The 27,849-nt window shown below is 38.8% G+C and overlaps 1 protein-coding gene across 1 annotated transcript; it reads left to right on the top strand.

The window, feature by feature from the left end:
• Window positions 1–780: 780 nt before the first annotated feature.
• LOC141898993 (uncharacterized) lies at window positions 781–26,311 on the top strand. Its single transcript, XM_074785142.1, has 15 exons — window positions 781–889; window positions 1,371–1,490; window positions 3,488–3,560; window positions 3,748–3,874; window positions 4,049–4,139; window positions 4,242–4,321; window positions 5,516–5,664; window positions 7,406–7,529; window positions 16,461–16,610; window positions 17,192–17,258; window positions 17,619–17,705; window positions 17,983–18,044; window positions 19,100–19,197; window positions 21,213–21,526; window positions 25,294–26,311. The coding sequence occupies exons 1-15, from the start codon at window positions 781–783 to the stop codon at window positions 25,404–25,406; spliced, it is 1,764 nt and encodes a 587-aa protein (XP_074641243.1). The 3' UTR covers window positions 25,407–26,311.
• Window positions 26,312–27,849: the final 1,538 nt, after the last annotated feature.

The following is a 27,849-nucleotide window of genomic DNA, read 5'->3' as shown; positions in this document are numbered from 1 at the left end:
ACGATATACCGCGCCAGGGTGTAGACGCACTATAGTGCTATTCCCGTTATTCAACACACTAGGGTGGAATTTTTCAGAATTTTCAAATCATCTTCAGCACTATAGGGTATTAGTAAGTCAGCACTGAAAGGGTTAAGGAAGGGCAATCTAATCGAGAAAAAATTCATTTGAATGTATTCGAACTTCTGAATTAATTTTGTGTGTGCCAGTGGTTATTTTGATGACAAAGTGGTATTCGAAAGCAACTCATTTGCGTAATAGGAACGTTCTGCAACAGGTATAGCAGATTTTGTGAAATATATAGCGTAAGGCGGATCGGTGAAAGTCGGATAATCGCTTATCCGATGTTTGTTGATGGTCCTGATTTTCCCTTTTTCCAAGAAATTTATATTTCAAAGTTTTTATCTCTTAGCACTTTTCTCGATCCCAAAAAAGAAAATCAGTTGAAATCCCTTACCGAAAGTCGGAGGACTATTTTCTTCCCATTGCACATTGATTTTTCCCTGTTCCGACTCCTGTGTTCATGGCTTTAAATCAACGATACATGTCAACAGTTATTTTAATTGTGGTAGTGTATTTGAATAGAAAAATATTTCAATTAGTGTTTCAAAATCATTGCATTTGACACCCATGTAGATAACGCTGATGATGACATTTAGGGGTTACACGCTGAATTCAAGCTAGTGCGAACTTCTAGATTCATATTGATATTCATGGATTTTAAATTTTTGTTATCCCTGTCTATATGACCTGCTTTTTGTGCATAGTACATTCATCAGCATGCGGTATATAAGCCTCCAAGAGGCGATGGAAACTATGATAGTACTGTTAAAATCTCATATTAGTCGTGTTTACTTTGTCGGCGGCCGCGCTGTTGTGCCGATTAAAGGTAAAAAATTATATGATTTGATTATATTTAAATGATTAAAGGTATGATAATACCAATACTTAATCATGAATTCAGTTGGCATCGAGTAGGAAAAAACCAATAAAATTTACACTGATAATGTGTGTACAGTGCACATTGTATTCACACTGTATAGCCCGTATGATGTCACATGCATAGCAAATAGTCAGTGCACGTGCAGAAAATTTGTGCACAGCCCAAACATTTATTCAAGTTCAGTGTTTATTGAAAAAATAAAATTTTTTACTGGTATATACATGGGTAAGTTAACTATTGAATAAGATCATAATACGAATTTTGATGAATATGCTTCACTTGATCTTGCTTGGTGATGAATAGCCCCTATTTATTCATATTTTGTACGATTGTCAAAATGTGTGCAATCATTTAAGAAAAATTAAACCAAAGGTACCAGTTATTTTTTTTTCTCATTTCAGCGACGATTTAATCCGACATATTGTAGTTCAGCGGGGGAGATGCGAAGAGATAGGTGTGAAGTTTCCACGGTTATCACTTTATCTGTCATCTCAACTTATCTACGGAATCCTCAAAATCTACGTGAAACAACAAGAATATTTTTTCCGTGAGTAGAGAGTCTAGAAGGTGTGGGTGAGGTAAGGGATTGGGACAGCCCCTATTGAGGTTATCGGCCGTCTAGTATGGCTGCCAGGGTGAACCAGTGGTGATTATTTTCATTCGTTATTTCTAAGTTATTATTAGGATATTTAAAATTTTCCGCCTTTTTGATAATGGCCTGTTTTCATCCCTGGCCTGAACTTCTTGGATGTCTTGTTAGCACGACATACAGGTCATAGTTCTAGATGGATTCCAATAAACTTGGTAAGGTCTGAGGTTTGATACATGTTTATCCATTTCATACTTGAACCAAAAATTCTTACAAAGTTAATAACAATTAGCGGTTCTTGATTTATTTATTTTCTTTCTTTCGAAATCGCCAGTTTATTGACTATTGAGTTCTTGTAGTGGGAAATGTTGGCCATTTTTAGGATCAACTGTGAGATAAAGTAATTATAAAAAATGAGGATTTAGCCCTGTGATTGAAATCACGAAAATAATTACATTTATAACTCGGACAGTCTTAATGCAGGCCGAGGCCAGGTGTTCAATAATTGGTTTAAGTTATAAATCATTGAATAGATTCCATGGTGACATTGCAATCTTAATTTTCACAATGTCAGTTATCCACTGGTTATCATTTCAAAACATGGTGAATGAATGGTTCCAGCATTTTCCCCCAATGAGTGGCAGTCTCGATTTGCACAGTGGATCATCGGCTGAGTACTTTTACTGATTTGTGGTTAGAGTTAAAAATCTTGGTTAAATTTGATTTTTGTTCCCCGTACGGCATAGGCTGCGGGCGGGGGACTTGGTATCTGCGTCCGTCCATCCGCATCAGCTTGTGAACGTGATTCGAGAAGAACCGTTGATCGCAGGGCTATGATATTACGTAGTATGATTACCCCTAGGTAGAGGATGTCCCCTATTGATTTTGGGGTCCAAGGATCAAAGGTCAAGGTCACTACATGTCATTCATGTGAAACCTTGTGAATGTGATTCAAGAATTACCATCGATAGCAGGACCTTGATATTATGTAGTATGATAACCCCTAGAGAGAGGATGTGCCCTATTGATTTCGGGGTCTGAGGATCAAAGGTCTAGGTCACTTCAGGTCATTTATTTGAAACCTTGTAAACACGATTCAAGAAGAACCATAGAAAACAGGACAATGCTATTTCATAGTATGATTACCCCTGGGGAGAGGATGTGCCTTAGAGATTTTGGAGTTCTAGGGCCAAATGTCCAGGTTAGTAGAGGTCTTTTACCTAAAACCCCGTAAACTCAATTCTTTTATAACCATTGATAGCAGGACAATGATATTTCATAGTATGGTTATCCCTTGGATACACTCATCATTTTTCGATATTAAAGATCAGTGTCTTAGGCGTCATTCCCTAACTGGCTTATTGTGGGGGACGTAGATTCGTAGTATCAAGTTGCCTTGTTAAGTCCTTGAAAATTTTCAATCTGGGTGCATATAACAGACAACTGTGGAACTGGGTCCTGGGGCCAGTTCTATAGACAGGTATTAGCTTTAACCCCGAGATTAACTCGACTGAAAATGAATTAAGTTAGCACGCACGTTTAAGTTAATACCAGTCTATCAGGGGCGGATCTAGCTTTTCAGAAAACGGGTTGCACACTTCTTACTTGGGTCACTACTTAAATATGGGGCGGGGTCTGGGTATGCTCCTCCAGAAAATTTTGAAAAATTAGATGCATTCTGAGCACTTTCCTAGCTGAAATTGATAATGAAATGTGTTCACAATTCCACCATTTTTAAGTCTTGGGTAGAAAATTCAAAGGTCACATTTCCGAAAAAAGGGTGCGTGCCTCTGCCTATAAAACTGGCCCCTGTATTTTATCTAAGGTCACTGAAAATCTACCCCATATTTCCCTGTACTGCAAATAACTTGGGCCTGCAAAGTGTAAGTATCTAAAAATGAACCCACTGCGGTTTGTTAAACTATCTTTGATAAAAAGATGTTTTTGTTTTTTAGAAGATACCCTGAATTTGTCGAAAAGAGTTAATTTTCTAACACGACTCTCGAATATAAATCTACCTGAACGAAAGTAAGTGTAAAAGCTCTTTCATCTATGAAGGCTTGATAATAAGATTCATCAAACGGAGTTTTCCAATTGATAAAACTACTACATTATCATACATCTGCTTACATCGAATATGAACTTATGATCTATATCGATAAATGATTTACGTATGATAAATGTACAATGTATACAAATGATTTTTTGATTACAGAGAAGAAAAAGGTAACATTCTGAATGATCCTCTCTCTCACAATGTATCAGTTCAGTTTGACGATCCTTTCATGTTTGATGAGGAAGTCCATTTGCAGCCGTTGCCAAATTTGGATGATATTGTAGTAGTACGTATGGTTTGTTGAAGTGGTCCCTTTTGGCTATCTAATTGTCATTATGAATCTGTCAAAACACGTAATTCTTTTCAGAAGAGAATTATGAGTGAGTTTTGACAGATTTGTCAAAATATCGGCCTGGTCATTTCGATATATATAGAAATATTTTTCTTCAATAATATCTAGGATTTCTGGCAGCCAATACTGTCTCCATGTGTCGTCGTGCATCCCGAGACTATCCCCTGTACACCAACAGCAGCAGATATATTGAGGCAAGGTAAAAACTACATTTAATCCTTACTTCGATGATACTTTGAACTAAAAGATCTGATTAGTATATCTACTCTGAAACTGATGACGTTTAATTCGTGTTATTCAGCTCAAGATTCACCACATTCTGTTCAAGCAGAAAAAATAACATTGATAGAACCCGAAATAAGTGCAGTAATTGATGATCAGGTGAGTGCAGATAGTGTTTAGATAAATGGACTTCCTTGTTTTATAGTGTTGTATTTCAGTGTAATGATGATATTCTTATAATCATTCAGCTTCTCATAGATTTTATTGATACATCGGAGCCTCGTTACTATTAACTTCAAGGGACAAGAAAATCGATTTGTTATAACCGATAGTTCGTTATATCCAGAAGCATTAAAATTGTCCTATTTTGGGATGGAATTCTGGGTTTGTAATAACCGATAACTCGTTATATCCGAGATTGTTATAGCGAGGTTTGACTGTTGAGTAAACAATGAGTAGCAAGTGGGATGCTTTGAGACCGGAAGATTTCCTCCGACTTGAAAAAAAACTCCTTAACTATGAGAAAGTCAAATTTTCTAGCTATTCAATGAAAAGAAAGGGAACTCAATCTTAGAACCATTGACTTTTGATTATGTGATGACTGCAGATTTATCTCAGATTTATCCCTGATTTAGTGTGTTTAGTTTAATGACGGGAATATCTCTGCATGTTTAAGCGTCATGTCTAAATAAAGAACGATTGGTTCTAATACAATTCTTATCATTCGAAGCATATAAATGCTATTTCTTATGACTTAGGGATGACAGTCAAAAATGAGGGGAAAAACTAGAAAATTTTCCTCAGACCTGAGTGTTTGTCCAACCTACCCCATTGCTCGTCGTTAGAGGCATCATTGCAGGTTGTTGCATCATTACAAAAAAAAACGTAGAATTATTGACATGAATGGAATTGTTGAGATAAGTCAATACACTGTAGTAACCACTAATGAAGCTGATTGGAATGTGGAGTGATCATTATGTCGGGGAACTGATTTTAGATATAGCATGGTAGCAGAAATTATTATCAGAGGGTCCAAGATGAGCGGGCGGTCAGGAAAGTGACCCATGGTCAGATTTTGCTGACAACTGATCCTAATATGATAAATGGGAGTTAATCAGATTTACAAGAATAGTCCAACCACATCTAGTAATACGAAACCCATTATTACCACGATGATTTCCAGAAGTCCAGACTCAAACCTTCATATCAACCCACGTTCGATTATACAAAACCCATTGAAACAATTTCACTGCAGCCTATGGGATTCGTATTAACGAGGTTCGATAACGAGATTTATAACAAACGATTTGGACGAAATTTATTCAGATTGTAATGGAGAATTCTTATTTCTAGAATCGACAAGTTTTTGAACAAGACTTGCCCGGATTTCCGGACAACGACTTGTTGTTACAAAGTATCGATCAGGAATTACCCCAACACGATTCTGTTTTGCTGTCCCCTCATCGTGTGCAGCCGTCAGATGACCAAACAGATGTTGTTAGGTAAGCCAAGCTGTCAAATGAATCCTCCCTAAATTTAGCACTGGTAGTTGAACGTTCAACAACTGGTATGTCCATCCTCGCTTGCCAGGGAGGGTCGGAATGCCATCCACCGAAGCTGTCCACCCAAGAATTCTTGGTCAAGGTGCTAGATCGATGAAGAGTTTGCGCCTAGGGTGTGTGTTGGTGTGAACTTCAACGAGAGGCATTCAAACCCTGGAAAGTCGGGATGTGGTATTTCAGATCAAAAGCCTGAACTCTATGATGACGCTTTGTCTCATTGCCTCTCTGCCAGGAGCGAGATGATCATCTCACTCCTGGTAGAAAGGCAATGAGACAAAGTGTCAGGCCAGTTGGTATCAGATATCTACTGGCCTGACAGATGACTTCCATGCACCTGCTGCAGCTTTGATGATGTTACTTTTCTTTTACTACCTCTACTATTTGAGAGTAGCAACCATTTCAAGAGCATATTTACTCCGGAAAATATAAATTTAACCGTAAAAACCAGAATAATTTCTAGTTCACTTCTAATCAAATTACTGTCTTTGACATTGAATTGTTCTCAATTTTGGTGAAAACTATGCCAAGGTAGTCAAATCTGGCCCAGCGAGAATCATTTGGTTTGTCTAAATTAAGATATGGGCACATGGGGGCTGTTCAAAAATTACGTAACACATTGTGGGAAAATTTAGACACCCCCTCCCCCTGTGTAACAGCTTGTCACACACGTCGTCACACCCTTAGATATTATGTAAGAAAATGAAATTACCCCCCCCCCCATATAGGCCTAATTATTCATTTAAACCATTAGGAAATTGGGTAGGCCTAGGTAACACTCTAGCAGTAAATAGTGCACCACTTATTGATTTTTAGGTGGTTGTTGTATGAGATCATTTTCCCAACAATATGCAATATTAATATTTCTAGTATTTTACAATCTTTACAAAATGGCTTTTAGTAGTAGTGGTCAAGACTCTTAGTGTTTTTGTAAATTAGTTATTGTCAGAAAGTTTAAGTTCAATATAGTTTAGCTATTGTTTCAAGCATATTCAATCCATAGTTCAAAGGGTATTATGAAGAATTTCATCCTTCTGTGATTCCCATGTGTTTTGTTATGTAACAGATGTCCTTACAACCCCCCCCCTTCCCCTGTAACAAGCTGTAACAAAATGTGTTAGACCCCCACCCCTGACGCGTTACATAATTTTTGAACAGCCCCTTAGAATATTACAGTACTAATTATTATTGATTGATCATTGATGCTTGCAGTTCTTGTGAGCAGCCCTGATCTCTGCTGGCTTTTGAAAGGCTCCCTCAAAATGTTGTGGATTTTGTAGGTAGAAAATGCCAGATTTTGTTTTGCTACTATTTGAGATTTTCTATTCTATTTATGACTTCTATTAATTTCCAAAATAAATTACAAAATCAGAATAATTTCATTTTTCTATCAAAAACCAATATTTTTTCCGTAGAATTACTTGTTTCTCCTGTAAGTGTAGAAACCAATTATCAATGCATCTCGGGTTCAATCATTACTTAAGCCAAAAATGGCCTGAAATCTGACGACTGTTTTTATGTTGTTACAAGTACGTGGCTGTAGAATGTGGTGTTTTGCCCGCGCATATGTTTGACTTAATGCCTTGACTGTAACTGACTCTAGCTAGCTCATCTGAGTCACTTTTCATGGAACAGATTGCTAGGTTATGTGATAATTCGTGTGTTTTTTGTTGAATGATTACAGGGAGCCGACTGAACTGCCAGGAGCGGCTGATATAAATCTGTACCCATCTCCTGAAATACGGATGACTCCGCCTCAATTGCCGCCAAAACCGGATGTACCAAAAAAACATAAGAAAAGCAGAAAGGTGCGATCTATTTATTCTCGAATCAGTTTTGAAAGTATAATACAGTACATGTTAATGTACTGCAGCAAAAATAGAATCTTCTGATTATGTAATGACCAAAGATCAGAAAAGTGGACGGTACAAAAGACTTTTTACAATTGGTTTTTGTCATTAGTGGTGAAATCTCGTTTCATCATCGCCTGTCAATGCTGCCAACCATCACAAAATTTTATAGTTCGTCTCGCTGTACCGGGAAGCATTTAAATATCGCAGATTTTAAAAAAATGGCTTTTTGTCTTGGTAAAAATATCACACTTTTTTTAATATTTAGCCCACTTTGGACTTGCACAGTCGTGACTTAAGTCAAAAAGTGGTCTAAAGCCTAGCGCACGTCGACACTGCAATTGGAGACAACTAGTTGCTACCGAACGATTACCCCGCGCACATCAAAATCTAGTTACAACCGGTCAGTTGCAGCAACTGCATGGCGCGTGTCGATCGTCGAGATCCAGAGCGCGCACATCGACGGATATGACTGCGATTGAGTACAACCAGTTGCTCAAAAGTAGAACATGGGCAACTGGCTGGAACTGGAGATAGGTAGACGCTTACCAATCGTAAGCTCGCTCACAACGACACAATCAAGCAATTTCCTCTCATGCGCCGAAAACTGCCTTGCAACAAATTGTCTCCAATCGCAGTGTCGATGTGCGCTAGGCAATCTTAAGACCAGTCTTAAGTTGTTAGATTGGCTATAGAACTAAGTTGGTCTTAGACTGGTCTTAAGTCTAAGCCATGACTATGCAACCGGCCGCAGGGTATTATTGCATTCACTTTTCAGGGCTGTCCATTCCTCTGTCCATAGACAGAATCCAGTTATTTTGGAAAGTTTTGAAGACCTTTCATATGGTATGGTTTACACAATACATCTCCAGCCCAAAGTCTGCCTGGTCAGAGTCAAGATGCAGCCATTATTGTTCTCCAAAATCAGCACTTTTTACACATTTTATTACTTTTTCAGGGGATATTTTGAAGACGCTTCCATCAATTATCTTGGTTTTTCATATATATTTTTATCCCTCGGAAAATTTACTTTTTATTTAATTTGGCAAGTGACAACACTGTGGCGCTAGTAGTCGGTTCTTAACTATCCCACACTTTGAGTGTGATTGAAACTTTTGTTCATGATGCAGTCTCCACCTAGTCTTGACTTACGGTTAAAAGCTTAAGAATGCTGAATCTTTAGGATGTCCATAAAAATTGTTGGTTGTCCCGGAAAATGAGGATCTCTGTCCCTCGGAACAATTTTCAGGGTTTGGCAGCTCTGGCCGGTAGGGAAGACTTGTTTGCGTGTTCAGTTTTCTGTGAATCTCGAATTGAAATTTACCTTCCAGTAGTTGTTGTGCCTTGAGTGAAAAATTGATATCACTTAACATCTATATATTGATACGAAACTCTGTACCAAATAGCGTCGCCGTGGAAAAGAATTGGGCCTTAAAATTTTGTGTGGTAGTCAATCATTGTATAAACTAATGCAACGGGTATAAGCGGGTATGAAAATATTTATAGGGGGCCAAACGGAGGCAGACAAAATTTCAGCCAATCAGTAAGCAGGAATTCTAATTATAGGCTCTTACTGCAAGAAAACAATTCTACAATATTTCATCACTATGCTGTCACAACGGCCCAGTTAGTAGAGTACAAGACTGGCACCTGATGATAAGTCAGAAGTTCGAGACCTGCGCAATACTGTACATATTTTGTTTACCTCCGATAGTTCCCGCTCTCCACGGGTACAGGTCATCAAAGCTCATGGGTTTCCACGGGCATGGACATATGGATTTTAAATGGCCCGTCTTAATTCCATTGCGAATAAATTGAACAATTTGAAGTTCTGGGCCAAAGGCAATCACCCGTGGTTTCCACGTTCTACTCTAGTAATGATAACTCTCGTATCGACAGAAGACTCCATTTCTCAACTTAAATCCTTTCAACTTCAAATGTCGCTTAACCCTTTCGTGTGTGGGCTATGATTGCCACATTAAATGGTCCAGGTTTGAGTAAAATAAGCAAGACCGCCGGAGAGGTGAACAACGACCAATATGTTTGGTGTCTAAGTAAACTCTGATTTATTTATCTACTCGCTACAGCATAAGTTCATTCGGGGCTTACATAGGCGGGGTTACATGAACTGAGGGGAGTGCGTTACTGGTAACTGACATATAACAATTCCCGACATTCTCCCGGGCGACAGAAAATAGATAGATGTAATTAAGAAAAATGTTACTACAACTAAATAATATCGATATTCGAATAAATGATGCATGTATATTGTTATAAATTTATGATAGTCAGATAAGGAACTACTGACAACTAAAAATGATGTGTATAATTGAAATTAATTCTAAAACTAAGATTATACAGTCTATTACATTGCGTTGTGTTTGTTGTTTAGGTCCGAGTGACCTAGCGTTGACCTGAGCGGTTATCAATTAATTAACTACTACATGTATCAGACAGCACGTTAGCCCATCTACTGATGTTATTTCTAGCCTCGGCAGCTGCCTTTCTCGTCGAATGACGTGTGACGGGTGCAGAATTTACGTTTGAGTCCGGTTTGCACGTGTTCGAGGGATCTGTGGCGCGCACTTCAAGAGGGTAGAGTTTGCTAATTGGTCGATTAGTTCTGCCATTCGAAATTTTGATCTTAGCGGTTCTAACTAAGCCGTCGTTCCCCGGAACGAGTTCCTCGACCAGTGCTAATTTCCATTTCAGACGCGAATTATGATTGTCGTCGTGTACTAACACGACATCACCCTTTCTGATGGTATTCCCAGTTAATCCGCGATTTTTAAATTGGATGTGTCTTTCGCGTAGGGCTGTTACGTATTCCTCAGCCCAACGTTTCCACAGATGTTGTTTTAATGAACCGATTCGCACCGAACGTTTTTCAAATTCTGACGGCACATTTCCAAGCGTCGGGTCGGTCAGTTCATCGTAACTTACGAACAGATGCAGTAAACTCGTGAGAACGCGACCAACGCGACCGTGAAGGAAATGTGACGGGGTTAAAGGTTCTGGGTCGACCACATCAGATGAACAGTACGATATCGGGCGATTATTTACAGCTTGTTCAGTCTCTGATACGATCGTAATCAATTCCAGCAGGGATACTCGCGCACGCCCCAGAACTTTTTTGATCGCGGTTTTTGTTATTCCAACTAGCCTTTCGTAAAATCCACCAAACCAGGGGGCTCGACGAGTTATCATGACCCACTCTGATCGGTGTAGGCTGAAGTACTTTCGGGTTTCGATCGATTCGTATATCTTTTTGATAGCATTGTTACTCGCAATAAAGGTTGATTGGTTGTCCGATATTATTTTCTGTGGTAACGAACGTCTGGCAGCCATTCTCCTCAACGCGTGTAGGAATGTTGACGTAGTCATGTCCGTTACCACTTCCAGATGGATGGCACGCGTGTTGGCGCAAGTAAACAAGCATATATACGCGAGTGACTCCTCCCCGGATTTCGACCGAAGATGTAGTGCACCGGTGAAATCTAAACCACAGACGGTGAAGGGTGGAGCCTCTTTCAAACGCGAAGATTGTAACGGAGCGCAGTTTGGTAACGAGTACGGTTTACCGGTGATATATTTGCAGAGTACGGTTTACCGGTGATATATTTGCATATGACGCATTTTCTCAACAACTTCTGAGCCACTTGACGAACACGAGTAATCCAATACTTTTGTCGGACTACGGTTATAGTAGATTCTGTACCGAGGTGTTTGACCTTATTATGGGAATCCAGTACGATTAATTCACTATATCTACAATGAGGTAACAATATCGGAAACTTTGCATCGTATCCGATGGGCGCGTTATGGAGACGGCCTCCAACACGAATGATATCATCTTCTAAAAACAAACGAAGTTTCTTTACAAGTGATGGCCTTTTCTTAGATTTATGTTCTAAACTAACTTTCACGTCATTGAAGTAACTCGATTGAACACCTTTGTTCCATAGATCTTCGCATTCTGCTATTTCGTTAGCAGTTATTTCATCCGATTCATGGTTTTCGCGTCTTAACTTTTTAATAAATCGTCGAACTAGCGCGGTTACGCGTAATAGCCTTGTTAACGAAGTGAAATCGTTCTGATCTATTACGTTACATATTCCGACTTCGTTGTTTTCGCAGATTTTTTCGTCAGGCTGTTTGTCCTCGTCCATTTCGGTTATGAGCAAAACTGCTCGATCGATCGTGTCGCAGGTGGGATAATTACCTTTGCTAAGCCAGCTAGGGCCATTCCACCAGAGCGTGCATCGCGTAATTTGTTTGCACAATATTCCTCTGCTTAACATATCAGCCGGATTGTCACTCGTCGGACAATATTTATAGCGACCGATAGTTGTCACCGATTTAATTTGACGCACGCGATTAGCTACGAAGACGGGAAGCTTTTTCTCGGGAGTTGATCCAGTGTAACACAATCTGGCTATCTGACCAGAGCACGCACTTTGTTATGACTATTTCAGTAATCAGACCGTTTCGAACGTAATCTGTTAATTTAGCACCAATCAATGCGGCCATTAATTCTAACTGCGGTATCGTATGTTTTTTAACATACGCGCCACATAGGTGCCACACGCGATTTAGACATGACGAGTACCGTCTGATCTCCACGTTTTAGATAAACGCAAGCGCCGTATGCCAATTGGCTCGCATCGCAGAAAGTGTGCAATTTGTACTTAGCTTCCGATTTCGCTTCCGATTTCGAGTAGCGTCGATCAACGCGTATTTCGCTAATTTCACGCAATTCCGTTATCAACGAGATCCACGATTCGACTACGCGCTCGGGTAGGGTTTCGTCCCACTCATAACCTTCCGTCCACAACTGCTGTACGAACATCTTCGACTTAATATGGACAGGCGAGACATATCCTAACGGGTCATAAAGGCTCGAGACAGCCTTAACGATTTCGCGTTTGGTAATCAAGTCAGGATTGGCGAACGCTTGTTTGTTTTTGAATGACAGCGTGGAGTCTGAGCGTAGAAACAATAGTTTTCTCGTCCGATAAATTATCGGAATCTGCTTTGGCCTTTAGTAACGAAGGGTTAGAAGCATAAGACTGAAGTTTAAATCCGCCGTTTTTCATAATGCTATTGATATTCATATAGTATTTCATGAGATCGCTCTCAGATTCACATCCACTAATCGCATTGTCGACATATATATTTTTAACTAAGTCACGTGATACATGGTTATTATAATTATTTAGATGAAAACGAACAGTAGCATTCAATATAAAGGGTGAACTCACCACGCCGAACAATATAACCTTGAAGCGATAGGTTTTGAGTTCACTTTCTGGATTCTTAGGATCAGTCAACCATAGAAATTTCGTATACTCGCGATCATCATCGTGCAGACCAACTTGAAGAAACGCCTTTTCGATATCCGCCGACAATCCGAATTTATGCAACCTGAATCTGATCAGGATTGAACCGAGGTCATTCAGCAGCGTCAGACCGGTCTCCAAACAATCATTTAAACTAGGGTTTCCCGCGGTCGATTAAGACGCGTTATAGATGATACGGATAGGGGTTGTTGACGATTCCTTCTTGACCGCGCGATGCGGTATATAATGACCTATGTTTCGGTCATCATCTGTGACTTCTTCGATGAAGTCTCGCGATAATTGATCCATGATAATGTTGTGGTAAACATTTCGAATTTGCGGCGATAGCCGACGAATCATCGATTGTGTTATGTTTCGAGTAACATAGTAATTTGTCGGAAGAGGGGCGTGTCCACTCTTCCACGGCAACTTCGCAGTATACCGTCCCGTGTCGGATGTCGTCAGGCTTGATTGACAGTAGTCGAGTAGATTGAATTCTTTTGAATCCGCATCTGTTGCATCAGTTACGCCTATGGATTCGAGATCCCAGAATTTTTGGAGGTTGACTTCCTCCGAACGATGTGACGTAACATCCACGTTGTAAACTCGTGCAGTATTTATTGGATCGCAATCACTAAGCGGTCCAGAGAGAAGATACCCTAATTTCGAAGATACTGCCGTGGGTCCATTTCCGCGGATTGTGTGGTTACCGACCACTGACCAATAGAAATCGGCACCGATTAAAATGTCGATTTCGAAGTGTGATTCGGTAGAAAACGGATGCGCTAATTTCAAACCTTTCAGATACGGTAAATCTTTGATAGATCTGCCGGTTTGGTTTCGCATTGTCGACGCAATTTGTGGAACAATTAACGCCGTTATCGGTATGTCGGTTTCATCAGAACATAGTGTAAAGTTCGCAACAATCAGTGACCGCGCACTTGATTGTTTCGCGCCAAATGTGTTGATCGATATAGTTTCGGTTTCTTCACTGTTTATATATAATCTTTCGGCTGTTCTTTGAGTAATAAAACTCCGCTGAGCGCCCTCGTCGAACAAGATGTTTACGTTAGTCGTTACGCCTTCGCGACTTTTTGCGTTCGCGATAGCTGTTTTTAATAACACTGTTCCATCGGCGGCGCCCAGATACTGATGTCAATCCCTGTCAGCTTTCTCATCGGTTGATTTTGCGGCCACAGGTGTGGTTGATTTTGCATCTAAATGAACTGATGTGTGATGCTTTTTGCCGCAGTTTGTAACTCTGCATCTGTTTTTCGATAAGCATTTCGTCGATTTGTGACCGCTCGAGAGACAATTAAAGCATAAATTATCCCTAGCAACAATTTCTCTGCGTTTTTCAGCATCTGGAAACGTTTTACAGTCCACCGCAACGTGATTGATCTTTTTGCAGAACGCACATTTTCGATCGTTTTCCCGTGAAAAATTATGTCTGTTTTTCGCCGTAACTGCGAACGCTCCCACGGTCCGAATTGGCGGGAAAATCATCCTCTATCGTAAGGCTTTCGATACTAGCCTCGAAGGCCTCAATTTCTTTAAGGAGTGACTTTCTTAGATCAGTCAGGCTCCAAGCATTGTTACCGTGGTCTCTGGTAATCTGTTGTTTAGTTCCGCTCAGTAGTTTTTCCATTATGATGGGTACTAACAGATCTCCGTACGATTCTTCGGATTTTCCGAGTGAATTTAATCCACGAATATAAGATTCCAGAGAGTCATAGAAATTCCGTAGTGAGTTGTCGCGATCACTCGGTGGTGAAAGCTCCCATAACGCTTTCATGTATGCGGCCACAATTTTGTGTGGTGTCCCGTACCGGTTTAACAAAAGTTCCAAAGCTTGATTATAATTTTCGTTTTGTTAAACTCAGGTTTTCGATCGTTTTTGCAGCGTCGCCCTTTAGCTGTGCGGACAGATATTGGAACTTTTGGATATTCGTTAAGTTCTCATCACTATCAACTGCCGAGAAAAACCCATCGATGAACGTTTGCCATTTCAGAATATCGCCATCGAATGTTGGCAAAGATAACTTCGGCAACTGGATCGGTCTTTTCGCAGTTTTTTGTTGCTCGGATTTCATGCGCGTCGTCGGTTCGATTTGATTCTTTTTCCGTTCGAGGTATCCGATGAAGGTTGATAGTTCGATGTTTATTTCGTTCATATAATCATCGGTTTCACATACGAGGTCTTCGAGTTTCCCTAACTCTGCGTTCGCAATCAGTTCCGAATCATATCCTGAGATAACTTCCAATTTTGTACGTATTCTAGTTATGACGCCAGACAATTTGTCTAGGCTTTCGTCACTTTCCGAATGAAGTAACTCCCTCGCCTGATCAAAAAGTTTCGTCATCTGTCGAATTTGCGCATTTCGCATTATCTCTTCTTTCGACGGCATCTTGGCTGAGTTTCCGAATTTACTGCTTGTATATCCTGGTCACGGCACCAGAATGTGGGCTATGATTGCCACATTAAATGGTCCAGGTTTGAGTAAAATAAGCAAGACCGCAGGAGAGGTGAACAACGACCAATATGTTTGGTGTCTAAGTAAACTCTGATTTATTTATCTACTCGCTACAGCATAAGTTCATGCGGGGCTTACATAGGCGGGGTTACATGAACTGAGGGGAGTGCGTTACTGGTAACTGACATATAACAATTCCCGACATCGTGCCCGGATACTTTATTTATATCCAGTATCCTGTGCCCACATACTTTTTCACAATATTTTAATGAATGACCTTTTTTGCTAAACTGTTATAAAAACATTATTACTTGGAATATGTATATGATATTTTCAGGGTATAATGGCAACATCCAAAGCTACAAAATTCCACCAGTTTCCACAGGCCTCTGTAAATAGAATATATGACTAAGTACCCCTATTTTTTGCCCACAAATGGACATAGAACACCCGAATAATCATGCTATTATCACAAAAAAATACTGTCAAGCATCAAACAAGCATTCTCAGTAAGGTATATGAGCGATATATACCAAAAAAATAGCTTTACAGCTGTCGGTGTCGATGTAGAAACCAGGAAATACATGAAATAACAGCTCCGCAAAACGGCTCCACAATCGACAATTATTATATTTATAAAACGTCACCTAAAACTCTTGAATTAGCGTTGTAACAATTCGGCAGATGGCAGCACGTCCTAGTGTGATGGTTTTCTGACGATTATTAGCTAGTACGGTGCCCGGTATGGCTCACAGCCGCTGGTGAGTGAGTGCTTACGTCAACCCGGTATATACCGGGAGCGGACAATATGCACGGGTTCCCTGAACCCGGTACATACCAGGAGCGGGCAGGAAAGAGTTAAAACTCGAACACCAATCAATAGAATGTCAATATGATTCCAATTTCCTCTTACTTGAATTATTGTCAGATTTGTATCTGACAACAGCTACGTATATTTCATATATACAACCTATCCATCTTTTATTACTCTTAGATGCCACTGGTCCATGTTCGGTGGATCATATGAATACAACGTTCCAAAATTCTAAAATGAAATTGTATTTATTTTCTTGCAGCGCTTGATATTAGCAGACATTGAGCCGCCTCAGCCTGGCACACCGCCAGCGCGTGTGTACGGCAAATTTCCAATCATCGACGCATTCATCAATGTTCCGAAAAGAGTTACCAGCAAATACATGGCAACGAAAGGAATTCATTGTCAAACGGTATGAGGCAGATACGAAAACTATTTACATCTCTGGTGTCGAAAACTTTTCTAGTACCTAGTTTTTCAAAATTTGGGTACCATTTTCATGCTTTTTGGAAAATGAAAAGTTATCCATTCTCCAATGATTTATTCAGGTACCCAGGCACTTCATATTTAAGATCAGCCCTCTTTAATTAAGAAAGTGCCCCGTTTTATGATGAAAAAGTGCCCTTTTTTAAAAATAGAATTGCCCCCAAAAAAAGCTTGGCACGGGCCTGGTTTCAAAACTATGTGTAACGCAGATTTTCTTGTTTTCCAAAGCTTGGGAAAGTTATGGAATATCAAGTTTTGTATTAAGGTTATGATATAGATGGAATTGTGGTCTGGATTATTCTTTTATTAAAGGCCAAATTTTCAATTTTTTCTGAATATAAGTGCATACCTCATTTAGCAGCATGAGAATTGGTCATTTGGCTCTAGAAAAATTATGCAAAGTATGGAGAATCAAAGACTGCAAACTGTATGAACCTTGAAAGCTATGTTACATGTATGTATTTCACCAAAGAGATTTATTCATCTTTACTGAATTTCATGTTGCAGCTCAAAAGGGTCAGTGATGAATTGATTCATGGTCAAGATGTTGATACTCTATTGTTAAACTTACCAGGTATTCACTCATAATTATGAACTACAGAGACAGTAAACAGTCAGATTGGTGTTTAAGTGTTGGGTCACACTTGTTTCTTCTCATCTTTAAATGAATTTTTGTCCTCAAAGATAAATAACTAAAAGCTTAATTCTCATGTTTTGAAAATTAAAAATAGCATGTATCAAAACTGCTAGCTGTAAGCTTGATGCTGAAAACTTGTTATGATATCCCGGACACTAGTCACTGATACAACAAGTATACTAGAATATAACATGATGAAATAGATTTACATTCAACTAAATCAATCAGTATTATGTCCTTAGATGCAAAAGTCTATACTACATGGTTTAGTCAAAAGTAGTTACTTTTCCATTTCAGGAAGACATAAATTCTTCAATGCAGGACTGGCTTCCATGATAACGAGAAATTATGTCACATGCCAAGCATCTGACCCTCCTTTCACAGGTAAATTACTGGTAAATGTATACTAGGGTTCACAAAAATACGAAGATACGATGGATCATATTTTTTAATCACATTCCCACTAATTTAAAAACGTGATTGCAGTTTACAGTATGAAAAGCTCAACTGTAATTGAAAAATTTTGTTCTAATGGTTGACTGTAATGATGTGCAGGATCTAGAAATTGTTTTGATTGAATAAACTTTGGATTTGCGAAAAAATAGTAGATCTTTCATGGCAGTTTTCTAGCACTAGTGTGTAAATTTTTTGCTTTGATTAGATGAGAGTGGTGGCTCGGCTGGTAGCTCTGGTATTGATGAAACGGCATCGACTATTAGTATGGTAAGCAAAATGAATTGAAGCCCCCTCTACTCTTTCCTCCCCCGGCAGGGATTTGTACCTGATGGCATCGAGACCCTGCCCCACTAGACCAAGTGCCCAGCTACATGCGCAGCTAGACGGTGTCATTATTAGCCAATCAGATATCCCTTTTTATCTCAGCCCGGGTTTTTCCATTTATAGTTCTTCCTTGAAATCTACCTCAGCGATTATACACAAGTTTTCATGCGGCAAAACTGCACACCAGGTCTAGTGTGGCAGGGGTTCGTGCCATGGCTGAGTGTAGCAATGCCATCAGGTTCGAATCCCTGCCGAGGGAGGATGCCTCTATTCCAGATCCAAGAGTGCAGTGCTCTAGGGCACATCATATGCATTTCATTGTATAAGACATTTCTACTGTAGTTCAAGTTGAATCCTTCAATTGAATATTCAAGATCTGGGGTTAGTTACTAGTTTGAAGAGAAAAATACAGATGTTCCGTTTCAAGAAAACAATTCACATTAAGTGAGGGTAGCAGTTTATGGGGAGGGGGTACGTTACATCGACTGTTGGCTGTAATCGGTCATTTTATAATAATAATAATAATAATATGTGTCTTATATAGCGCTAAATACAGCGAAGCTGCTCAGAGCACTTAACATTTTTCGGTATTATTACCCCGGCCATTTTATTACTCTAACATGTATCAGTCATCTTTCCCTGGTAGGAAGTAACACCGAGCGGCTAACAAGCGCTCGGGAGTCATCTATCAGGCCAGGTACCCATTTTACTCGTGGGTGGAGAGAGGCAATGAGGATGTGTCATGCCCGAGGACACTATGGTAATGTACAGGGTGGGAACCCACGACCTGGCTTCCCAGAGCTTAACGCTCTAACCATTCAGCCACACCGCTCACACATTTTGCCTACACGCTCACACATTTTCACACATTTTGCCTGCATGTGTGTCATCAAAATACACAACAAATAGCGATCTTTGGTGTCATGTATGGTTGATGATGATGTATTTCTGGTTGTCTTCTAGTCTCAACTCCACCACCAATCTTGTTTATCTTCTAGTCTCAACTCCGCCACCAATCTGCCACAGAAACGCCTCAACAACAATCCATTCGAGATTCGATCGTGAATTCGCGAGAAACGTCGCACACCCATCACAGGTACATCAGGAATCTATCACAACCATGTTAATACCTCCCTAAGGCCACACCAAAAGAAAACCCTGTTTCTCGGGCCCTACCGACCCGATATTTCCTCATTTCAAATAATCATTTTCAGAATAAAATATAATCGCCTACCAACCCTTTTTCAAAATTTTAGGTGAAGTAACTTTTTTGCAAAAGTATATATGTGGCCGACCGACTACCAAACTCCTTTCTCATAAATATTTTTTCTCCAAATCGTGATGTCGGCTTTGAGATCAACATCATAATAACATTTTATTATATCGGATTTAAAATTTGATTCTGGAAATGGCGCAGCCATGCTCAGACCACTTTGCTAATCCATTGGACTTTGCTGGCGACTTTGGATTGTAGGAATTCCAGGAATTCCGTGAAATATGTTCAAAATATAGTTTTTTTATAGTTAATTGTACAAACACCTCAATTTCCTTTTATTATTGTGGTCTACTAGCTGTTAATCATATTCCTGACTAAAAATTTAGTTCAGTAAAAATTGTTTACAGCAACCTACCCACTGATAGAAGAATAAACGATATTTTTTTTTTCTATAAAAATTTTAAAAAAATGTCCTACCTACCTACCCATTTTGGTGATTGCCCTGCCGGAGAAACAGGATTTTCTTTTGGTGTTGCCTAATGCTCAGTTTATGATCTTATGGTCCACACCTGTTTATGAAGGGTTTGTTATTTTGTGACGTATAATCTGGAATTTTCGCAAACCGGATTACCAAATGATCCAGAGTAAGCGCGATCTACTGTACGACGTAATCCTGTATGAAACATGGTTTGCACAGTACAAGGAAAACGGGAACGACTTCGGAATTAGTAATTGTATTTCAGGTTGAAAATATTTGGGAATTTTATCCGGGATGTGTTTGCGAAATATTGCGAATACTAACATAGTTATTTGATGTATCAATCGATGGTCCGAGGGAAACTTTCTTCAGCAATTTTCTTGAAAATCTCCTTTATCAACCAGTAGCTGCTAAAAGAGGGAGCTGAACCCTCATTTTCCAGTCAGATATTTTGTCAGTTTCTATAGATTTTGATTCACCTTAGATTAGCAGTTTTCAAATTTTCCTTGAACAACCAACACATGGCAACATACGTTTATGTCAATGACCCTAACCCACGAGACTAATGGTCATAGTTCAACTTGTATAGATATAGTTGCTCCCATCCATTGGATTTCTTGAATATTCTTTTGTTGTTCTGTCAGTCACTTCCATCTTAAAACGCCTATTTTACGATAAAAAAAAATTTTAATTTTGATTTTTCCCCCTTCGCCTGCCCATTTTTAACTCTCGAGGAACGATAGAGCTACAACAAGGGTGTCGGCATTGTGTTGTGTATGTTTACTGCGAACCAAAGCGCAACATTTTTACAGTCATTGAATTAACGAAAGATCCAATAAATGGGGTTAAATACGCTGCAAAAATAGATCCGGCAACTTTGTATTCAAAATTATTTCACGTTATGTTGGATTGAATGGTGATAGAAGTTCATCACAATAATGAATAGATTTTTGAATAATATTTTATCAATTATTCATAAATTTATTTTACAAGGTGAATTAATAAACGGATGACTACATCACTTGGTGTGAACGGCCACCTTGCACCAAGGGTTGACACCGTAGCGGTCTTAAATTCCGTAATTTAAGGAATAGTTGAATGAACAATGTAAATGTTTTCATAAATATTCTAAAAAACTGGACCTCGAGAGCACAGGACCTGTGGTACTCTAGTTTGTTGAAAGAAATCTGTATGCTGATGTGATTAAAAAGAAAAGGCCTTATCGAGCCCTTGTGGAGATATATCCAATGATTCTCGGAAGAACAATGTACAGTCAAACTCCAATATACTACCCTCCTATATACCGCCAGGTTTTCTCGATGTACATCTCCATTCAAAAAAAAATTGTAAGACACCCCCTGTATACCGCCATACTCTCTAGAATGACTCTAAGTGTCTGTTTTTATTTCGATGTTAGATCATTTGAAAGACCCGGGGATGCAACATTTATGCAGCCGCCGATCGATGATAGTGATCACAACATTTCGATGCAACCCGCCGCCGTCATCGACGACCCGATTCCCGAAGAGATCCCGTCATTCGCCGAACCGCCGGTGCTTCCACCATCATCTCCGGTGTTAGAAAATAGAAACGATAGTCGTAGAAGAATGAAGAAATGCGTAAAACAATTGATCCTGCAATCGGACATACGGCAAATCTATTTTGCGGATCTTTGCAAACCTTCGGAAATGGAACGCGTTACTGTAGCTCTGTGGTTTCAGTTTTTGTTGGGTAAGTTCTTTGGTGTTTTTCTTCTGTTCTCCTCCTTACTCTTTTTTCAGCAAATCATATTCATTGCTGTTGTAATTACGATTTTTAGCTGCAGCTATCATTTTTGTCGATTGGAAAAGCGTATGTCTGACATCTCTCAAAATCTGATAAACATGTTCCCTAATTTCCACCTTGAAATTCACTCCTATAGTGCCCTTAACTTAACAGAAAATAGAATGGAACAAATCGTTAGCTGCTATCACACAAGCGTTTTTGTCCAGTGTCAAATTTGACGTGACCGAAAACATTGGACCAGGCCCAAGCCAAATTTTAGCATGGCTAAAATAATTGCGTGTGAATTGCTACTGGTTCCAGAAGTGACTCATTTCACTTTGTTTAAGTATCTAGTGAGTGGTTAACGCATAAGCACGGTCTCTAATTAGGCATGGGCCAAATTTGACTCAGGGCCTGATCTGTGTCAATTTGCGCCTGCTCTTGTGATCGAGACTCATGTATCGAAAAGCCAGTTGTTATTGATCAAGTTATGGGCAAAAATGCCTATGCTGATCGTGACAAATTGTTAAGAGGCATATGTTAGAGGGGTATTTGAATAACTCAATTTGAACTCTTAATCTGTAAAAATTCTGAAATCATTCTTGAAATTTGTATAAAGATGTCGGGATTTGATCCTACTTTCCTTAGAAATTTTTGTATTCATAGAACTACAGATGAAATTCATTCTTCAGTCAGGAATGACATTAGTCAAAACTTTCTGAGGTGCTGAAAAGTTGTTCCCCGGCTTTCTGTATCATGTGCGGTGATCTAATCGGCCCTTGTCATATATAGGGTTGAAAATGGAATGTGTGAAATAGGAAACTATGCTGCCATTTTCAACAATCACTGGGCCAGTTGCTCAAATTTGATTAAGTTTATCATCAGCTGAATACTGTAGTAACAATGAAGTTTTAATTGCCACTATGCCACCTATCCACTGGTGTAATCAGGGTCCGATCTAAGCACTTGTCCGATTGCCCGGGACAAGTTTATTCTCATCAGGGCAAGTAGGTTATCATTATCACTTGTCCACCGGGCTAGTGCAATTTTGCGTCACAAAGCTTTTTTCCCAGTCGATACAACAGATGATAGTGCCACCAATTGGACTGCCTGTGTAGGGCAAGTAGTTTTTGGAGGGGCAAGCAAAATTTCTGATATGCTTCCCCCCCGGGGCAAGTGGCTTTCATTCCTTAGATCAGACCCTGTAAGTAACAGATCTTCCAACAGTTCCTGATTTTCAGTAATTGTTACTCGTTTATAACACGAAATACTGATTTGATTTGTTTAAAACCCTTTCAGTGTGTCTACACCGCAGTGCCGTCTATAAATTGGTGATGGATTTTGCTAGTACACCGCACTGCGGTGTATTGATGTAATTAGTAATAAGTTTTTATCTCTATTAAAAGATGGCAGCACCTCAAACATAGTGAAATATTAGTAACTAACGATTAACTGCACCGTGGTGTAGACGCACTATAGTCACACCTGCCAACCGTTACGTTTTTGCCGTATTCCGTTCCGGTGCTACCCGCGGTAATACGGCGTTACTGGCACAGGCAATGGAATACGCTTTTTTCCAATATCGTTCCGATGTTACGCGAATGAGCAAATAAATACGGCCTCAATAAAAATCTCCTTATATTATGTCAATAAAGGTAATTTTGCAGTACATAATCGGTATTTTAATGGTTTATTAACATTTATTACGGGGAAATTTGGTTTTTATTTGAGTAATTGTCACAAAGTTTCCATACAGCCGGGAACCAGTCTAGCGAATTTTCGGTTACAACGAGTAATACCGGGAACCAGTCTAGCGAATTTTCGGTTACAACGAGTAATTTTCATCGCTCAAATTGTCATGAATGTTGCAAATGGCGGACGAAGTTCACGACGTTTTGTCAAATCTGGAAAATTCGGAGGGTTCTCCGTCTTCTTCGTTAAAATTAATTTCTTTAGTAGTTTTAATATTCTATATTCTGATTTTAATCCGAAAATTCGTTACTGGCCATATTGAAAATGTTACTGGCAAAGGTAACATCAACTCTAGTGGGTCACTGGCAAAATCTAAAAAATACTGGCAAATTTGAAAAATGTTACTATCTTGAAAAATTCAATGTTGGCAGGTCTGTATAGTGGTATTCCCGTTATTCAACACACTAGAGCGGAATTTTTCAAACATTTTCGAATTATCTCCCGCACTATAGGGTATTGATGTCAGCACTGAAAGGGTTAACGTGTACAGAAATATTAAAGATGTTACTGAGAGCTGCCTGTTGATTACTGATTGATTTGAACATTTTCATTTATATTTCAATGAAATGTTACAGAGAAGAATATTAAATTTATTACCGATTTGCACTTTTCATAGGTTAGCAGCTCTGAAATAATGGCTGTCCCATAAAAGATGTCCAGGGTCGAGGGATTTGGGAATTTTGGACTTAAGTGGGCAAGGGGGAGGGGAATGTTTGGATGTTTGGATTCTTCCTGCCAGAACGAATCATGTAGCGCATTACCTAGATAAGTAATCAGATTACTTCAACTTTGAATCAACGGAGAAATAGTTCACGTATATACTGTTTTCAAGATAATGTATGGAATAACAAACTGTAGTTCAGAATATATAATGTTATTAGATGATTATCTGAAATTATTATCAGATGAAGTATCTGAAAAAAAAGATATTTTGCGTGACTGGATATCCGATGTCTTTGACTGCTTTTTGTCTGATGGACAAGGGGGAAGGGGGTTAGAGCAATGTGGACATGGAGGAAGGGGTCAAAATTTTGCACTTTTGATCTTGGACAGCCCCTAACTTACTTTTAAGCAATGGACCCCACTTGACACAGTGACACAGTACAGCCGCAATTTGGCAGCAATCAGTCGCGTACGAGTCCTGCTTGACCAGAACATTGCAGTGACTGACAATTTTTTGGTCACTGGCAGTCAGTGGCAGGTTGCTAGGACATGGTGATGAATCAGTTTCTCAAAATCCAGTCACTTCTGGTTCTGTCGTATAACCTGAGGCGGGCAGCTTGTATCACTAACTCATTCAGAAACAAGTGTGCATATGCAGAAAGTACTTTACTTGTGATTTTCATGTGCACCTTTGACCAGTTTTCTGGGTAAATTTTGTTAGGATTATTCCTGCAAACCACTTATGAAAGGTCGATAAGCTTTGTAATTTAGGGAATACAGTCAACCCCCGATATACCGCCCACATCGGTGTATAACGATTTTGGCAGTATAGAGGGTATGGCGGTATATCGGGGGTGTTTTACTATGTATTTGTATAGAGATGTACATTTAGAAATCCTGGCGGTAGGCGAGGAAGGCGGTAAATGGGAGGGCGGTAAATGGGAGGGCGGTGTATCGGGGGTTTCACTATAATTGCTTTAGGCCTTTTTTTAATAGCTTGGTTTAAGGGAACCACCTCCCGAAATTTAAAGAAAAGTCAAATAAAAATACATTTTTCTTAATTCCCACTTGTGGAATGAAAAATTTGAGCACAGTGTCCAGAATTCGAACTTTCCAAGAATCATTTGTTTGAACATATGTATATTGCCATATCGGCAGTTCCCTTTTCCTTCAATAAGTGATTTTATCTCACTAAGGGAATTTTTTTTCCGAAATGATATTTTAATAGGTCTACCCCGTAAACCAAGCTATTAAAAAAGACCTTGCTTTACATATACGCTTATGAATATATATCTACCAATATGATGCTTTATTTGCAGAATGCGTTGGAGTGGTACAATTGAAAGTCGAACAAAGTCATCCATTCAGTTACATACGTATATCGCCGGGAAGACGGTGGGAGACGCTTTGTGATGAAGTGGAAAGCAGTTAAATTGAACTTAAAAGTGCAATTCTCAGGAGTGAGAGCCCAGCTTTTCGAGATCGTATATATTACCTTTCGACAGTTCAGCAGTTTAAGATAGATGTTCGTGCTATGAGGAAACCAAAATTTGTATCGAAATCTATCTACGCATTCTATAATCGCTGTACATGTACAAGTGTAAACAGAAATGATTTTAGGAAAATAAGTTAACGAATGTTGTATGAGATCAAGGGGCCCACATACCAGCATTATCTGTATGCAGTAAATGTTTACTGCTAAACAAGTGCAATTTTGGCATGTGTAATAGAAAATCTGTATTTTGCGATGGTACTATAAAGTTCAAAGGTTGGAATGAAAATTAGCGGTATGCAGATAGATGTTGAGTTTAGTAAAGCCTGTTTGAAAAGCCAGATCTTTTTGCACGCAGGACTCTCGTCCAAAGCTGCAAGTACCGGTACTATGTGAAATGGTCCAAAACATTAATTAGGAATGTGAAAATTTCACTTGACTATAAATTAATAAAAATGAACCGGTAACTGTATTGTCCGGTGGGACCTTGAGACAAATAGATTATTTAATTGTTAAAACTTATAAATCAAATTGATTTTTGTTTATACAACGTAATATTTTGCATCTATCGCTGGATATAAACTGCAAAATGTATTTTTAGTGTCGTTAAGCTATCTTAAGATCCATCCAAACCTCCTATTTCACTACTGAAATAACAATGAAGTGCAATAACTAATAAGTTTTTATGAACTATAGCTCTGTGCAATTAAGTTTTTTTTGTTATTCTTGAATTTATTTTTTATCGTGTTGAATTTAATATTGATGTTAAGATTTGATGAACGTATAAAAGTTTGAATTTTTTTGATATATTCAAACACTACCATGTAATTAATAAAAAAAATATATCGCGTGCAATCTTTATACTGTTGAATTATATAGGCATACTTTATAATCAGAAACTAAATATGTTATGAAATATAAGATTAAGTTAAGTTAATCAGGGTTTTTGAATGATTATTGTTATTAGTGTACACTGTTAATGAACAAGTTTATTATGAAAATAAATCATAATTTTGTATTTTTCATTCAATATGGTTGTTCCTGTATTCATTGTGAGGCTTTAAGATGAAATTTAATTTGGTCTAACCACATACAATCAGGATTTGAATAAAAAAGATATCAAATTTTAAATTCTAGGAAAATTTCTGCCCATTGCCAATCTATAACGCCACCATTCAATTTGTGGCTATATCACAAACTAACCAGGAAATACACAGAAGTTGGATTAGCGAACTGTGATTCATAAATTACTTCTTCGGTAAGAATTAAGTTTGATAGATATCCTCAGATTATTTGATCATACAACCTATTTATGTAGAGTCGTAGTAATGCTTTAAGTTGATTATATTATTGAACCAGTGAGTCAATGAATTGTTTATGACACGGCAAGCATTACATTATTCTTCTACATGCAAGTGTGTATAGTAATAGTACTATTATAGGCCTAGCATATGTATTCTATATAAGGTGTTGTTTCTTCTACAAGCATTTAGATAAATCGATTGTCAAAATTGCCAGTCTGATATGAGAAAGTAGGTTATGATGTTTGGAGGTATGTTGACATTGATCAAATAATGCCCATTTATTGAGGGATATCTAACAAGTATAGACTAGTGAACCACCTACGCAGTGATTACTATGGTATTATAGTTTCAAGAGTTATTCAGGTAATATACTGTTTGCCAGTATTTTGGCATCGATATACAGTACTAACAGGTAGAAGTATAGGCCTATTATATACAGTGAGTTGGATATAGTGCGAAAGAAGATAACTAGATAGGAGGGATAGGAGTGCCATTGCTAAAAGTATGGTTATCAGAAATTATTTTCTTCTAAAATAACATTCCACAGATTAGATAATGGGTATTCGGTATGTGTTGCTATCGTGATGTGTGACCAGGGAGTTCCCACCACATGATGTGACATTGATTACTATTAATTAATTGATCATGGTGACTTATAAATGTGTATGAAAGCTTCATGCCTAAAATGTCTCTTCAATTATAATCCCATGGACTTATTCTTGCAAGAAAGTATTTAATGGATGACTGAGATACAGAAGTGAAGGTTTGAATTCGATAACTCGCCATATTAATGTTTAAAATGTAATACCAGGGGCAGATCGAGGGGCCAGGAACACCAGGAAAATTGAAAGGCTGGGATCCAAAAGACAAGTAAAGCCATTATTTCGGATAAAGTTACCATTTCATCGGCTAATGACTAATGTCTATTTTTTTTCACCTGACATCCGCTTCTCGCTTCATTTTTCGAAAACTAACCTTAATTTGGTCTTAATACGACCAGTGAAACTGTGCAGTCTATAAACCATTGTTTTTATATCCATTTCACACTGTATTGAAGGATTGCCTAAACAGTCTTCATT

The sequence above is a fragment of the Tubulanus polymorphus genome, chromosome 2 (genome assembly GCF_964204645.1).
Source record: "Tubulanus polymorphus chromosome 2, tnTubPoly1.2, whole genome shotgun sequence".
Lineage (NCBI taxonomy): Eukaryota > Metazoa > Nemertea > Palaeonemertea > Tubulaniformes > Tubulanidae > Tubulanus > Tubulanus polymorphus.
This window is presented reverse-complemented; position numbering and strand designations above follow the sequence as displayed.

What these genes read in the sequence shown, in the direction of transcription:
- LOC141898993 (XM_074785142.1), top strand. Translation starts at nt 781, where the DNA reads ATGCGGTATATAAGCCTCCAAGAGGCGATGGAAACTATGATAGTACTG. An exon ending in GTGCAGTAATTGATGATCAG is followed by an intron (nt 4,322 to 5,515) that starts GTGAGTGCAGAT and finishes TCTTATTTCTAG; the next exon opens with AATCGACAAGTTTTTGAACA. An exon ending in ATCTGACCCTCCTTTCACAG is followed by an intron (nt 17,706 to 17,982) that starts GTAAATTACTGG and finishes TGCTTTGATTAG; the next exon opens with ATGAGAGTGGTGGCTCGGCT.